Genomic DNA, 16,252 nt, shown 5'->3' on the forward strand with positions numbered 1-16,252 from the left:
TTCACGCGGCCGGGGATCCCCCCAAGGAGAAAGACTTCACTGCCAAATGTTGATCCCTCCAAGTTATAATATTTGCCTTCGCCTTGTCTAATGTTTAATCCATGTTTATCCGGCACCTTATTGATTAACGGTCTGAGGGAAGTGACAGGGCAGCAGGAGCCTTGAGACCATGGACGGCACCATGGGGCTGCGGGTGCTACTGTGCGTGTGCCTGGCCTCGCTCCTCATCCTGCAGGCCATGCCCACTCAGGCTTCACCCCCAGGCAGGCCCAAAGTCAGCAAGGTATGTGGGTAAACCCTCAGGCCAGAAACAGGCCGCTGGGCCAGAGTGGGCCTGGGAGGGACACAAGACCCTTACCCCGGGGGCCAGGGCCACCCCACCCACCTCCACCACCACTGACTGGAGAGGTGATGTCCCAGCAGCTAAGGGGAGGTGAGGCCAAGGAGCGGAGGACACAAGTAGTGCCCCGTTCCCACCCCTTCACAGAGAGGCTATGGGCCCCCGCACATTCCCACTCACACTTGTCCCGGTTTTGTTTTACAGAAGCAACAGACTGTGGACACAGTGAGTGAGAGTCCCTGCAAAGGGGTCTGTGGTGGGGCCATACCGCAGCCTGTTTTCCCTTGTGCTTCAGGGGGCACCCTGGGCAGAAGGACTCCATTTCCCAGAAATGGGGCCTTTCACGCCCCACTGAGGGGTCTCTGGCAGAGAGGACAGAAGGGTCTTCCCAGGAGATCTGGTCTGTTCTCTGGGCACCCGGCGCCTGTGCTGGGTGTCGAGCCCCTGCACAACACGGGAGGCCTCTCACTGGCCTGTAGGGCCCCCACCCCCCATCACAGCCACAGCCCCTCACATCTCACTCTAGAGTGTCGACGGCGTGACCATCCGGAGTTTGAAAGTCAACTGCAAAGTCACCTCTCGCTTCGCCCACTACGTTATCACCAGCCAAGTGGTCAACAATGCCGATGAAGCCAAGGAAGTGGCCTTCGATGTGGAAATCCCCAAGACGGCCTTCATCAGTGACTTCGCCATGTGCGTGCCCTGGCTGACTCCCACACCCGAGCTGTCCATTCAACAGCCCCAGCCCCAAACCATGGCTCAGGGTGGCCAGATGGTGCAGACCATCTCCTCTGTCCCAAAGGGCCACAGGCCAGCTCCGGCACTGAGGGGATGAGCAATCCCCTTTAGGTCTGTTCTGGGCTCCCATCTTGGAGGGCGACGTGGAGCCTCTGACGGTATGTCTTCAGCATAGGGCCCAGGGAGCAAAAGCAGGCACCCGAGGCTTCCTGTTGGATTCTGTCGCTGTGGCTGTTCACCTCACTGCCGCGGGGCCTCTGAACAACTCTGCAGGCAGTGGGAGGAGGCAGAAGATGCCTCCCATGACAGGGCCATCTCAGGGTCTAGGCCAGGAGCACCTCCAAGCCGCAGGACTGAGTGGGTGGGGGCGGGGGCACCCCCCCCCTGAGGGCTTCTTTCTCCCTACAGCACAGCAGATGGAAAAGCATTCATTGGGGACATAAAGGACAAAGTGACTGCGTGGAAGCAGTACCGGAAAGCGGCCGTCTCAGGAGAGAATGCCGGCCTTGTCAGGTGAGTGTGGCCTTGCTGCCCCAACCTCTGGTGCTGTCCTCCCCAGCCTTGGGCGAGAACAGCCCCAGGCTGACGGGAAGTGAGCAAACTGCCCAAACCTAGATGCTGGCACAGGTGCACTGGACAAGGCTGGCGTTGACCCGCCCACCTTCCCAGACCAGCCTCTGAGAGAAGGGGCCCTGTCCTTGAGCCCTGACCCTGGCCAGCCAGCTAAGACAAGGGTGAAGGGCAAGGAAACCTGGGAGCAGCATGAATGTAAGAGAAGTTGATTCTAGGGCCATGCTTTAGGTGACAAGAACCCACATGTCACTCACCATTTGTCTGTGTGTCGTGGCTGCTGGTGGTATGTGCAGGGCCTCGGGGAGAACGATGGAACAATTCACCATCCACCTCACCATCGGTCCCCGGAGCAAGGCCACCTTCCGGCTGACCTACGAGGAGGTGCTGAAGCGAAGACTTACACAGTACAACATTGACATCAAAGTCAAGCCCAAGCAGCTGGTGCACAATTTTGAGGTAGATTGCGGGTGGCTGTATGCAGGGGAGCCATATCGGGGCAGGGCTCCCGACTCTCTGTCGCCATGGTTCTGAGGACTGGCTCCGGGCCCACCGTGTGCCATCCCAGGCCTGAGCACACAGGAAAGGGACTGACTCCTTGGGCGGGTTCTAGTGGGTTCTTCATGGGCAGGGAGCTACCTGAACCCTCCAGTCTCCTCTTCCTCTCTGAGCCTCAGCTTGCTCATCTGTTAAATGGGGCTTCCTGTGTGTCCCAGAGTTGCCACAAGGATCACGACAGATATTAAATATCCAGGTAGTCGGTAGGCTAGGAAGTCCCGGGAAGACCGAGGGGCTGTGACTGTCACTGGCACCTCAGTGGCGGCCGAGTTGAGGGACCCAGGCATGCACACCTTCATTTGGCCAATATTTCTGGAGTGCGTACAACATGCCAGGCCCTGTGCTGAGGGCTGGGTGGGTGTGGCACACAGTAGGTGGCCAGGACACGGGTTGGCTCTTGGCTGAGACTTGATGGTGGCCTGAATGGGAGCCTGGCTGCTTCAATGATGCAGATCGACGTGGACATCTTTGAGCCCCAGGGGATCAGCAAGCTGGATGCCCAGGCGTCCTTCCTCCCCAAGGAACTGGCAAGCCAACTCATCAAGAAATCCTTCTCGGGAAAAAAGGTGTGTGGGCTGGCTGGGGGTGGTGGTGGGCCTCCGGGACTTCTCAGGCTGGTCCAACCCCTCACGAAGTGTCCAGGCTTGGCCCGGGAACCAGGCAGGGGCTGCAAGCTACCCTAGGGGTGAGGAAGGTAGGTGTTGTGTGGTTGGTATCCCAGAGAACTCGGCACTCCTGGTTCTCAGAGCGACTTAGCCAAATCCTGATGCTGAGGCTGGGGAAGGCGTCCCCTCAGCAGGGGCAAGCCCTGGTTGCATGGTCTGGGGTGAGCTGCTGATTTGCTTGAGCCTCGGTTTCCTCTTTGCCCGTGTCGCATGCATGGGTAAAGCATTCAGGGAAGCACAGGGCACATGAGGAAATCCCAGATGCTGTTGTAGTTAGGGGTCCAAGCTCCAGGCCTCTAGGAAACAGAACTAATTTGGGAAGGCCTTTGGGCTACCCCGCCACTTACCCCTTGTCACTCACTTCCCATTTGCAGGAATCCCCAAAGTCTCCTGCTTGCCCCTTCCCAGGTCCTGGAGGGGTGTGGCATCTGGGTGGGTGACACCCAGCCTTCTAACTTGCCCTCAACTGGAGCCAGGAACAAGCCCTTTAGTCCCCGCCTACCTTTGGTAGTGACCCCACAATAATTCACATAAAGGGAATGTTTCTTACGGTTTTGGAGGGGTTCTTTTTTAAACAAAATATGATACCCCAGAGTGTTACCCAACATGCTTGCTTTTAGTAGGAGACCAAGAAGTGGGTCTGTGTCTTCCTAACAATCCATTTCAAGTTTTGTGGGGGCTTTTTGATAAGTATATCTTACTTCTATAACAAACAAACAAAAAGTAAAAATTAAAAAGTATTTTAAGAAAAAATGGAAAGTTACAAAAGTATAGAAAAGTGTTGAGTGAAAACCATCCCTAATTTCCCTAAGCACCAACACAAAGTCAAACCAGACCTTAGCCTCTGCCCTGTGTCCTTCCTCCCAGCTTCTGCTCTTTGTCTACCTGGTGGCGGCGGGGGGGGGGAGGGGGAGGTGGTCCTGTTTTCCAGCACAGTATTATAGTCTTGCTTTTGTACTCCACAGTTTGCCTTAACTAATGTCTCTCTACTGCTATTATCTTGTACCCAAAGTGGTGATGCTTATTGTAGAAAAGCCCAATGATTCAGAAGCGTATAAGCAAAGAAACAGATCTTCTCTCCTACCACCTTATAGGTGTGTGCTCCCAGCAGCTGGGTGGAGGGCCCACCAGATTCATTTCTATGTCCATGCAACACACACACACACACACACACACACACACACACACACACCCCTTATGTTGCGTTTGTGAACACCCTGGCGGCTGCTGCACAAGCCAGTAATGCCTCACACCCTCTGTGGTTCCAGGGTCATGTGCTTTTCCGTCCTACTGTGGGTCAGCAGCAATCCTGCCCCACGTGCTCTACATCCTTGATGAATGGAGACTTCAAGGTGACCTATGATGTCAATCGAGACAAACTCTGTGACCTCCTGGTGAGCCTGAAGCTTCTGGCCTGAGACTCAAAGGGCAGGCACGGATGCTTGTGACAGGGGCCTCACTTGTTCCTTTGTATTGTAGGTTGCCAATAACCACTTTGCCCACTTCTTTGCCCCCCAAAACCTGACGAACCTGAACAAGAACTTGGTTTTTGTGATTGACATTAGCACCTCTATGGAAGGCCAGAAAGTGAAGCAGGTAAACTGTGGCTTTAAACAGTTCACCCAGCAGAGGCTTCTTCAGCCTTGGCACGCACCCCATGGCGTTGTTGCCAGGGTCTGGGTTTGGGATTCCTGCTCCCAGTCGGAGGTGGGCGATCTGACAGGAAATCCCCCCCCTCACCGCCCCCCCCCCCCCGGGGCGGGCTCTGGCATCAGCCACTTCCTTGCTGTGCAACTGTGGCAAGTGCATTCACTTCTCCTCAGTAGCAAAATGAGAATGATAGAAATGCCCACGAGGTCATGAATCCGGCCATGGGGGCGCTTGGAAGATGATAGCTGTCTGCTGAATGTGCCAGGGACAAGCATGGCTGTCCACGACGAGGAGTCTCGCAGCAGGGCACAGCCCACTGAGTGCCCTGCCCATGGTGCAGTGAGACCATGGCTGAGTGTCAGAAACTGAGCCCCCTGTGGTCCTCTTTCTTGATCCTGCCCCGTTCGAGCTCCTGGTCCTTTCCTCTTCCCATGCTACCTCCCTTGTCTTCTCCATCCCCTCATCCACCCCCAGGGGTCCATAGGACACTCGTCTTCCGGTGCCACCTGGTTGGCCTGTCCATCCCTCCCACTTGTCCGCTGTGTACCTCTGCCCTGTGGATCTCTCAAAGGGGCATCTGGAGTTGACAGGAGGCACTCTCTAGGGGCCATGTCCCTCTGATGACTGTCCTGTCCTTCCAGACCAAGGAGGCACTCCTTAAAATCCTGGGGGACATGCGGCCAGGGGACTATTTCGACCTGGTCCTCTTTGGGTCTGAAGTGCAGTCATGGAGGGGCTCGTTGGTGCCGGCATCTGCCGCCAATGTGCGAGCGGCTCAAGACTTTGTGCGGCACTTCCACCTGGCTGGGGGTAAGGGCAGGGGTCTTGGGCCACCTTGGTGTCACTTCTGTCCCCTTGGAATGAGGTCATACACTGGCCTACTTTCCTTCCTTTGCAGCCACAAACCTGAATGGAGGTTTGCTCCGGGGAATTGAGATCTTGAACCAAGCTCATGGGAGCATCCCAGAACTCAGCAACCATGCCTCAGTTCTCATCATGCTGACAGATGGGGAGCCCACAGAGGGTAAGCACCTCAAGGGCTGTGTTGGGAGGCGGCGATCTCTTTGCGACTGAAGGCGTTCTAGCTGAGCTTGGAAACCCAACCACTGGAGGTGCTATTGGGGGGCAGAAAGGCTCCAGGCAAAATCAAGCCCTGGTCTAAAGACAGAGTTCAGAATGTAATGTCTGCAGGAGAGAGAAGGCATACTTCTATGCTGAGCTGGGAAACTGGGGAAGTACGTACAGGACCCAAGGTTGCACAGACCCCAGGACGATAGGCAGGATTCCTAGGTTGAATTTAACGAACTATGTATTCAGCACCAACTGTGTGCCAAGCATAGTGCTAGGGACCAAGAAGAGATACCAAGAGAACAAGATTTGTCTCTGTGCTTAAGGAGCACAGGGTTCACTGGGGGAGGCTGACCAAGGAACAGAAGCTGTGCTGAGGGCCCTGAAAGAACAAGGTGCCAGGAGGCTGCAGGACTGCAGATAAGGGGCATCTGGCCCAGGCAGGGTCCCAGGAAGCCTTCTGGAGGAGGTGACCCATAAGCTTGGGCTGGAAGGAGGAGAGGAGGAGCAGGAAGGGATCCCTGGCAGAGGGAGAAGCTTGAGGGAAAAAAAAAAAAAGTGTGTGATGGCGGGGCCTGCCTAAGAACAACATGTGCAGAATAGGTGAAACTAGGTTTGGGAAGGTCAGTGTGGTCTCACGGGCCATGGCAATGACGCATGGGAGGGTTTAGAGCAGAATGTGGTCTGCTTATGATAGGTCCATATAGTTGGGCAAGTCTTTGAGAGGCTGTTAGGATCTGTTATAGTCGTTGGGAGCCAGTGGGAGACATTGCCTCAAGAGGCTGGTGGGGACTGGAGATGGGGGGGGGTTCTGAGATAGGAGGCTTGGCCCCCAGGGAGTGTGCCCCAAAGGTCCATTGTGCCCTACATGCCTGTGTTTGGTATCCTGTCACTGCCTGGGTGTGTGGCTGCAGGGGTGACAGACCGTTCCCAAATCCTCAAGAACGTCCGCAACGCCATCGGGGGCAGGTTCCCACTCTATAACTTGGGCTTTGGCCACAACGTGGACTGGAACTTCCTGGAGGTCATGTCCATGGAGAACAACGGACGGGCTCAGAGAATTTACGAGGACCACGACGCCACCCAGCAGCTGCAGGTCTCCTCCTACCCCCTCTGCCCCCCAACATACCACCAATGGAATGCCATGGGGGAGCCCGGTCTTAGCAGCCTTTCGCCCATCCATCCAGAGAAGCAGATAAAATTCTGGAATGTGGTTGGAATCAGCTGCATGACCTCAAACCAATTACTTAACCCCTATGAACCTGCAGTTCCATCTATAAAATGGGGGTCCCAATACTCTACTTTGTGAGTGAGTCTCCCCATTGGGTGCCCCAGGTGACCCACCAGCTCTGAGGCTGTGCTCCCCCGCCCCACCCCTGCAGGGTTTCTACGACCAGGTAGCAAACCCCCTACTGGTGGATGTGGAGTTGCTCTATCCCCAGGACACCGTCTCAGCTCTGACCCAGCACCGCCATAAACAGTACTACGAAGGCTCGGAGATCATGGTGGCCGGGCGCATCGCTGACCACAAATCGAGCAGTTTCAAAGCTGATGTGCTGGCCCGTGGGGTAAACACTGGGGCTGCAGAGGGTGGAGAGGTCAGGCAGCACCCAGAGGCTCCAAATCCACACTCGTTCTCCACCCGTCCCGGCTGTCCCCAGGCTTCTCTTTCCCCAGAGCAGTGCCCCCACCTCTGCACCATGCCATACATACCCCAGGCCAGAACATTCCTCCACGCAGGCATCCAGGGGATGGGCTGGGATGGAACCGATATAGCCTTGATTATTTGTAGTCCCTTGGCCCAAAACGGATCACCTGTTATTCCTTACATCGTTCTCCGCAAAGGCATGAGAGAGCAAGAGGCCAGCCTCTTCCGTTTCACTTGACAATCTTTTCCTGAACACCCAGATTGGCGCCACGGTGCAAGTGCATGTGTGCGTGTGCATGCTGTGGGGGGTCACAGGTGTGTGAGACATGGACCCTGTCCTGCTGGGGGTGGCTTCAAGCCCTGCTGTGTGGTCAAGCGTTCAGAACGGGGGCTTTGGGTGAGGAAAGCTGCGCCGGACCCCGGCTCCGCCCTGACCGGCTGGGTGACCTTGAGCAAATGGGTCCAGCTCTCCAGGCCTCAGTTTCTTTTTCTGTACCGTAGGGTGATACTGCCCTGGAGAGTTGTGTGGATTAAGTGAAATAATCTATGTAATATGCTTGCGCGGTGCCTGGGGCACAGGATTCCCTCAGGAAGTGAAGTCCCACTATCGTAGCTGGGGACAGAACAGCATTTGCAGGTGGGGCCGCGGTGGGCATTTGAAGGAGGGGACATGGTGGAAACGGCTAGATGGTGGAAGTAGCTGGATGCTTGCTGGCACGTCCCAGAGAGAGTAACTTCAGGAGGCCAGGGTCTGGTCCTCCCATTCCTGGGGCCCCCAGGGCCGAGGCCCCACTGGCTCACTGACGGTGCTCAGCAAGCATGTGCGGGATGAAGGGATGAGCGAGCGTTAGGACCGCAGCTCAGGGAAGGGCAGTGCTGAGAAAGAATCGCAGAGCCCGGATGTGGGGGGGGGGGGGCGGGATCTGGGCCCTCTGCCACCAGCCTGCAGTTGTGCCCTTCACGGCGCCCGGCCCCTCTCCCCGTGACCACCCTCAGGAGGGCCAAGAATTCAAGGCGACCTGCCTGGTGGATGAAGAGGAGATGAAGAAGCTGCTCCAGGAGCGGGGCCACGTGCTGGAGAACCACGTTGAACGGCTCTGGGCCTACCTCACCATCCAGGAGCTGCTGGCCAAGCGGTACGACCCCTGCGGCGGGGGTGGACACCAGGGCCTCTGGACCAGTGAGGTGAACGGAGAAGGGGTGCTTCTGGGCCTTTGAGGTTGGGAGCGGGTCAGGCTGACTGGCGTTCGGCTTCGCTCACTGAGTTCGTACCAACCAGTCAGTCGACAGCGTGGGCGGGACCCAGTTTGCCTCCGCTGAGCTGCCGGGCAGGGAGAGGCTGCCCTTTACTGAGGGGGCCGCTGCGTCCAGACACGCCTGGGCAATCCTCACAGCCTGCGGGGGAATTTCCTCATTATTCCCATTTCGCAGAGGAGCGAGCGGAGGCTCAGAGAAGTTAGACCGCTCCCCAGAATCTCCCCGCTGTTAAATTCTCTGCGTATTTCTGAGGCGCGTCCCCCAACCCTGCCGAATCGCCAGGTTTTCCAGGTGGGAGGGCTTTAAATCACGAGGCCCTTGAAGGCGGCCACGGAACAGGGGCACTGCAGGTGCCTGATTCGTGTTTGCTGAATGAGTGAGTGACCAAATGAGCAAAAGGGCCGGGGAGTTCAAGTCCGTTGTCATCCAGGCCGTGGGGCTTGGAGCCGGTGTATGTCTTGTAGGATGAAGTTGGAGGGGAAGGAGAAGGCCACCGCGACGGCCAAGGCCCTGCAGATGTCGCTGGCCTACCAGTTTGTGACCCCACTGACCTCCATGACCATCAGAGGCATGACGGACGAGGATGGCCTGGAGCCCATCATTGACAAGCCCCCCGAGGGTAGGGGCGCTGCAAAGGGGGAGGCTGCGGGTCTGCGGAGGCTTCTGAGGGCCAAAAACTTCCTGGGTTTTGATTCTCTTCCCTTTCTCTCCCTTCCAGATTCTCTGCCCTTGGGTGAGTTTTTCAATCACGTTGGTTTCCAGGAGGGGCTCCTGGGGTCAGGCAAGCAGCTGGTGCCCCAGCCCCCAGGGGCGTATCCCCCTGGTCCGCATCCTCCAGCCTTTCACCACAAACCAGCAGTTGCCCCCTGCATGCCTGGGGAGCCCTTGTGCAGCCTCCTCCATCCGGGCCTCCATGTGAGCCTGTGTCTGCCCAGCGGCCAGGGTGGGGGTGCCCAGGGAGGCCTTCGAGCCCAGGCCTGCCTGGCCTTTGGGCCCCGGATGCCCTTGGGGAACGAGGCGTGTACCTTTCAGGTAGGGCGCTGAGGGTGATGCTGTCCTCTCTCGCTGTCCTCCACAGAGATGCTGGGACACAGAAAGAGTAAGTGGCGGCATCCCCCGGACATACATCTCTACCTCTCTCCTCCTTGTGCCGTTGTCCCTCAGGCGGTACGTTCAGTCCTGAGCGAAGCTCCTATTTGCCTGAGGAGGAAACGACAGCCGGTCTGAGGCTTCCTCACTGACTCTCCCTGGGATCCTCAGAACTGCCTCCTGACTGTCCCTGGCCTCCCCTTATGCCAGCAGCTCCATCGGGCCCCCATGGAAGGAGGCAGACCGGGGGCCAGCACACCAGGAGGCATCAGGGGCTCGGGGTCGCTCCTGTGGCTTCAGGCCGGCCACCTGGGTGGAGGTGTCTGGGGAAAGGAGCCAGCAGCCCCAGGGAAGCGGGGTGCCGTCCTCCTAACTGCCATTCATTCCCCGCCAGCGTTCATGCTGTCGGCCTTGCACCCTTCCCCGACTCAATCCAGCTCCAACATCCAGCAGTTGCCAAACCGAGTGACTGGCGGTGAGTCCTGGGGAGGGTCTGGGGGACACCCCTGCCTTGCTCCTGGCCGGCCCTAGCCCACCTTCCAGGTGCCCAATCTAACAGACTCCATGCTATGCCCCCAGTGGACACTGACCCCCACTTCCTCATCCACGTGCCCCAGAAGGAGGATACCCTGTGCTTCAATATCGATGAGGAGCCCGGTGTGGTCCTGAGCCTGGTGCAGGACCCTGACACAGGTATGGGTGACTTCACTGATTCTGCCAGACAGCGTGGGGCCTGGACTCCTCGGCCCTCAGTGTACAGCTGCAGACAGGACAGTGGCAGTGGCCGCCACTTCCCACAGCCCGTACCCCAGCATCATCTGGCGGGACTCAACCTGCCTCCTTCCCTCCCATCCACCTGCCCTAGATGGCACCTGCTTCGTGGACATGTGACCGGTGGGGGCACACAGGACCCTATGCTTAGAAGGGTCCACGCTTGATTTAATACTCTGCTGTAACTGTTTTGAAATTCTTAATGCTTTTTGAACAAAGGGCCCTTCACTTCCATTTTGTACCAAGTTCTGCAAGTTACATAGTGATCCTGCCCTGCGTTCAGCCTCTGAGGGGGCCTCTGAGTCCATCCCCCGGCAGTGCTCTGGGGTGGGAATGACTCCCTGTCTCTTGGCCACTCTCTCTCCCTCCCTCCCAGGCCATCTGCAAGGGTTCATTGAGTACCTCCTGGGGGCCATGGGTGTAGTAAGTCCCTACTCTTGTGGAGTTTAGGGAAGGGAGACAAACAGGCAAGCAAATTCTCTGATGACAGCCTCAGAGCATGAGGCATGATGTGGTGGTAGTGAGGATGATGAGGGGGCTTTGGGGCTGCTCAGGTCATAGGAGGCCTCTGTGACCTGCTTCTGTGTCAGGGGTTAGAGCCACAGAGAAGGAGCAGGCCCAAGTCCTGCAAGGCGTCTTTCATGGCCTGGATGTGAGGGCTCAGTGACAGGTAGTATGGGGGGGGGGGCGCAGAGTGGTGCTGTGTGGCCTCCACCAATCCTGAAAACCCCTCAGGAGGTGAGCCCCTCAAAGCTGGTGTGGGATGGGTGGGGTGTGGGTGTCTCCCGGAGGGAGGTGCGGCATGAGCACAGGCAGGCTGGCGGGGGTCTGGCGAGAGCAGACCCCTCCCTGACCTGGACGGCCCCTCACCCCGCTGCAGGCTTCTCAGTGAATGGGCAGCTCATTGGCAACAAGGCCAGGAGCCCCGGGCAGCATGAGGGCACGTACTTCGGGCGGCTGGGGATCGCCAACCCCGCAACGGACTTTCATCTGGAAGTGACTCCCCAGAACATTACGCTGAACCCCGGCTTGGGTGGCCCCGTGTTCTCCTGGGGAGACCAGGCTTCACTGCGGCAGCATGAGTAACCAGGCTGGGGCCGGGGGCTGGGTGGGGAGGCAAGGGCAAGGGTGGTTAGGGACAGGCACGAAGCTCCAGAGCCAGCTCAGCTGCCTGAGCTTGCCGGGCCCTGGTCACCTGCGCCATGGCAGTGAATGACATCCATGTGGCTTCCCTGGGAGCTGGGCAGACATGTGGGACCCTGAGGACCACCCCACCCATTTCCCTCGGTTCCCAGACATGTGCTCCAGGCCCGAATGCCTGCGGGTCTGGGCTCCCAGGCTCCCTCTCCCTACAGTCCATCCCATCTCCACCAAGCAAAGCCGACTCACCTCCCCGGCCCAGGGTAAAGGCTACCCATTCCCTGAAACTCCAGAGTGCTCTTTCAGCACCTGTGTTAGCACGCCTTGCCTTGTGTTTGTTCCTTCCTTCACTCATTCACTCAGCAAACTCTGCTGAGCATCAGAGCCTGACGCCAGACAGAGAGCTATAGAAAGAGGTGGGCAGAGTCCAGGTGGAGGACACAGATGATGAGTGGTGGTCAAAGAACACAGACTTTGATATTGGACAGGCTGGAGTTTAAGTCCTGGCTTTACCGCTTTCCAGCTGTGTGACCTTGGGCAAGTTACTTAACCTCTTTGAGCCTCACAGGATCACAGTGAGAACTGAATGATGCAGTTTGTAGGGAGGGCTTGGCACAGGGTCTAGCACACTGTAGGGGCCCCATACACAATAGCAACATGTGAGAAGGTAACACCCACCATCTGGGAGTGAGGGTGAGGAGCTCATGAGAGCTGGGTCCAAGAGGACGAGGGTGACCGAATGGAGAAAGGTGTAATGTGGCTGCATCTGCCCTCACGGCCACCTGGCCCTGCAGGGTGGTAGTGACCATCAACAGGAAGAGGAACCTGGTGGTGTCTGTGGAGGACGGGGGCACTTTTGAGGTCGTCTTGCACCGGGTGTGGAAGGGGAGTGCCATTCACCAGGACTTCCTGGGCTTCTACGTGCTGGACAGTCACCGGATGTCGGCACGGACACACGGGCTGCTGGGTACGACCTGCTAGGCAGGCAGAGCTGTGGGGTGTGCTGTTGAAGCCAGCGGGCTCGCCATGGGTCAGACTTGCCTCTGGGCACCGAACACACTTCCCTCCAACTTGGCCATCAAGACTCAAAGGTCCAAAGAGGGCTTGTCCTGGGGAAGGTCTTGTCCCTCAGAAAGGTGATCACACACAAGGTGAAACTCAGGCTTAAGTGGACCTGGGGCGAGCAGGAGATGTCCGACTAGCAGGAGGGTCCAAACAGACCGAGCTCCCCAAGACCTCCTGGGTGTGATGGGTCACTGGCCACACCGCTTCCCCTGGTGGCCTTCCTGCAGACCCTGCTCTCTGTGGGCACCTCCCTCTCAACCCTCTCTCCCCAGCCACGTTCCTTCGGAGTTGGTCTAAAAGAGGCAGGAGGTACAACCACCTGCCAGTAGGTGCTTCTCTGGAGCAGGTGAACTAAAGGAGGCTTTCAATGCCAAAATGTATCAGAAATAGTCATGCCCTTAAGAAAAAACACCCAGGCGACCCTAACCCTCCAGTGAGCACCTGCTGAGTGCAAGGCCCCTCAATGGTCACTGCTGCTTCCAATGTATCTTTCCAGGACAATTCTTCCACCCCTTTGATTTTGAAGTGTCTGACCCCCACCCGGGCTCCGACCCCACAAAGACGGATGCCACAATGGTGGTGAAGAGCCGGCAGCTGACCGTCACCAGGTGGGTGGGTGGCTCTCCCAGCATCTCTGCCCTTGGCATTCCTGTGGTTGGTCAGGGCCTTCCTCGTGGTGTCACACAGATGGGGTGGGCTTCCTGGAGGGGGTGTAGCCCTGCTGAGTCCAAAAGGTAACCCCAGCTGATTTGTATCTCCCCAGGGGCTTGCAAAAAGACTACAGCAAGGACCCCCGGCATGGGGCTGAGGTGACCTGCTGGTTCGTCCACAACAATGGGGCTGGGCTGATCGATGGCGTTCACACTGACTATATTGTCCCTGACATCTTCTGAGCCCCCAGCCAACACACCTGTCCTTCCTTGGGCTCACGGCAGAGGAGCACAGCATCCTGACCCACTGCCCAGGACACATCTTGCTGTCCAAGCTGATCCACTGTGTCAAAGCACCCGTGACTTCCATTAAAGAGAAGCTATGTCCAGTCCAGGCCGGCTGCTTTCTGGGAGGGAGGGCGATGGGGAGGCAATCCAAGATGTTGCCGCCAGGAAGGACTCAGGGGTCATAGCAGACCTGGAGGCCGGGAGGAAACCCATGCCAACTTTGCCCCCACCCCACCTTGTTTGCTGCAGCTGCCAGACCCTATGCTCTCTGAGCATCTGGAGTGTCCCCTGCACACAGCTATCCCTACAGGTCCAAGGCCCAAAGGACACTGTGGCAGCCTATATAGGCACTGTTCTAAGTGCCTTCATTGAATTAACTAAATGTATGCTCCCAACAGTCTTAGGGGGGATACTGTTTTACCCATTTATAGCTGAGGAAACTGAGGTTAGGTAACTTGTCCCAAGTCACTCATGAATGGCCCAACTGGGATTTGAACCCATACTGTCTGGTGCCAGCATCTGTGTGCTTAAGCACCCCCCTGTGAATACTCCTGTCAGGCTGGGCAGCTGATGGCCGCAGCCCACTGAGATTGGGTCCTAGATATTCCAGAGCATCGCTTAAAATGAACATAAGAAAGGCACAAACCATATATGGACTTGGGGTCCCTAGGTGGTCCTGCCGAGAGCTGGATGCTGCACCCCTGGGCACAGGGCCTCCCCCTCAGCTCGACTCTGCAGCTGTGGCTTTGCAACGCCTTACACTGGGGATAGTTCCCAAAGGCAGGGATAGCCAGTCCCCAGAAGCTGTGATTCCAGGGAGCCAGTGACGGCAGCCCGCTGGCTCCTCATGCTGACACCTGGAATGATCTTTTCAGGGCTCCTTCCCTTGGCTTCACCTTGGGGCCCAGTTAAAGTTCAATGTCACAGGGTGCAAGGAGATGAGCCTATACTATACCTTGGGGAGCTTCTGGCCCTCTGGGTGATGGGCGTTTCTTTTCCAAAGATTTCTACTTTTTCTCTGCTGGCTTCTGTCCAGTTCCCACTGCAGTGGAGGCCCTTGAAGACCCAGAGCAATAACACAAATCTGGGGGTGCCTGGGTGGCTCAGTTGGTTAAGCATCTGGCTTCAGCTCAGATCATGGTCTCACAGCTTGTGGGTTCCAGCCCCATGTTGGGCTCTGTGCCGACAGTTTGGAGCCTGGAGCCTGCCTCGGATTCTGTGTCTCCCTCTCTCTGCCCCTCCTCTGCTCACGAGCTGTCGCTTTCTCCTTCAAAAACAAACAGACATTAAAAAAATGGTTTTAAAGTAACACAGATGCTGAGATCCAGGGCTGCCCCAGGCCCAGGGAACATAGAGCCCTCCCTCAGTGGCAGGTAGTGGGGGGTGGGGGCGGGTGGCCAACAGAGTTTCAGGGACCAACCGCCATCTGCAGCATCCTGGGCTTCTCAAGGGAGAGCCATGGGCTCCCAAATGACCGGCCGCCCGAAGCAAGGCTCTCCTGTGGAGTGGAAAAGGGGGAGCCCAAAGATCTCTTAGATTCCGTCTAATTCTCAAGTCTGCATGGTGACTCTGGGTCCCTCCAAGACCCCAGCTGTCCCTCTGGTGCCTGTTGAGCAGCTTCCGAAGTCCTACTTTGAGTTGTCCCTCCCACAAAAGTCTAAGTAACTGGGGAGGAGGTGGTACCTAGAGGAAAGGCTGGGGAGGCTCCACAGGCAGCTGCGGGGCCACAAGGAGCCACCGGACACTGCTGTGAGGACAACAGTTCTGCCACAGCCCCCATCGCCTGGCAGTCAGCGACCATGGGCGCTGAGAATGACCACATGGACGAGATGTCCTGGGAGCCAGGAACCTTGGGGCCAGGCTGCAGCACAGCTCTGAGAGGGGTCTTGGCTCTGCTCCTGGGGGTCAGCACTGAGCTCGGCACCAGCCGGCAGTGGGGGTGTGTAAGGATTCCAGAAGCCTGGGGAGCACAAGCACCCCAGCTGGCCTCCTCCACAGGTGGTGACCCTCTCAGTGGCTGCTTCATCTGGTCCAACGTCATCTTGCTGACTTGGCAACTGTCATTGCTTCTGTGGCTCATGCCACTTCCAGCCACTAGTCCAATTTTTCCTCATGGCTTCTGCTGCCTCATGGAGTCTTCTTTCTGCCTTCTCGCCCTTTCTCTGCTCCTGGCAGTCAACTCTCTCTGTATAACTCACAGTTGGGTGTGGAGCTTTCATCCAAGGCCATGGTATGTCATAAATTAGCTGCCTTGTGCCCAGGCAGCCTCATCAACACCATTCAGTGGTGGCCCCGTGGGAGAGTCACGGGGTCACTTTGCTCAGAAGAGTATGTGTATGGCAGGCACATGGTGGCCACTCTGGAAGGTCTGGGAGCTGGCAGGGTCTTGGCATGACCCAGGGTGGGCCTGGGCTCTTCCTCTGAGGGTCCCATTGTCCTGGAGACCAGAGCTCCAGCCTCACTGGAGACTCTTAGGGGAATGATTCTCCAGGAGGCGAGGGCAGCTGAGTCCCTGGCCATCCCCCAGGAACACAGGGATGAATGTGACATGGCCTGGCCCTCCAGGAGCTCGGACTCTAGAGTCTAGAGGACTCTAGGGTGATTAGACCCAAACATACAAGCCTCAACAAAAGGTGAAATGGAGCAGACCCTCAGGGGCTGGGAGCCTGGAGCAGAGCTGTGTGGGGTCAGCTAGGGGACAAAACAGGAAGACTTCTGGGACGGGACATCAGGCTGGCAGGGCGAGAGGTGCAAG

General features: G+C 57.4%; 1 protein-coding gene across 1 annotated transcript; it reads left to right on the top strand.

Annotated features, from left to right (window-relative positions):
* The first annotated feature begins 169 nt into the window (after positions 1-169).
* Positions 170-13,601, top strand: ITIH1 (inter-alpha-trypsin inhibitor heavy chain 1). The gene is made up of 22 exons (XM_030306987.1): positions 170-283; positions 545-565; positions 867-1,033; positions 1,487-1,591; positions 1,945-2,107; positions 2,659-2,772; positions 4,140-4,265; positions 4,351-4,467; positions 5,163-5,331; positions 5,420-5,545; positions 6,504-6,685; positions 6,972-7,157; positions 8,234-8,373; positions 8,959-9,113; positions 9,213-9,227; positions 9,573-9,593; positions 9,978-10,058; positions 10,163-10,276; positions 11,235-11,436; positions 12,289-12,461; positions 13,056-13,167; positions 13,323-13,601. The coding sequence occupies exons 1-22, from the start codon at positions 170-172 to the stop codon at positions 13,450-13,452; spliced, it is 2,733 nt and encodes a 910-aa protein (XP_030162847.1). The 3' UTR covers positions 13,453-13,601.
* The last annotated feature ends 2,651 nt before the right edge of the window (positions 13,602-16,252 follow it).

This window comes from Lynx canadensis, chromosome A2 (genome assembly GCF_007474595.2).
Source record: "Lynx canadensis isolate LIC74 chromosome A2, mLynCan4.pri.v2, whole genome shotgun sequence".
Taxonomy (NCBI): Eukaryota; Metazoa; Chordata; class Mammalia; order Carnivora; family Felidae; genus Lynx; species Lynx canadensis.

Excerpts from the sequence above, each read along its gene's own strand:
- ITIH1 (XM_030306987.1), top strand. The coding sequence starts at position 170 with ATGGACGGCACCATGGGGCTGCGGGTGCTACTGTGCGTGTGCCTGGCC. Across the intron at positions 6,686-6,971 it reads ACGCCACCCAGCAGCTGCAG|GGTTTCTACGACCAGGTAGC; the intron begins GTCTCCTCCTAC and ends CCACCCCTGCAG. Across the intron at positions 12,462-13,055 it reads ACGGACACACGGGCTGCTGG|GACAATTCTTCCACCCCTTT; the intron begins GTACGACCTGCT and ends GTATCTTTCCAG.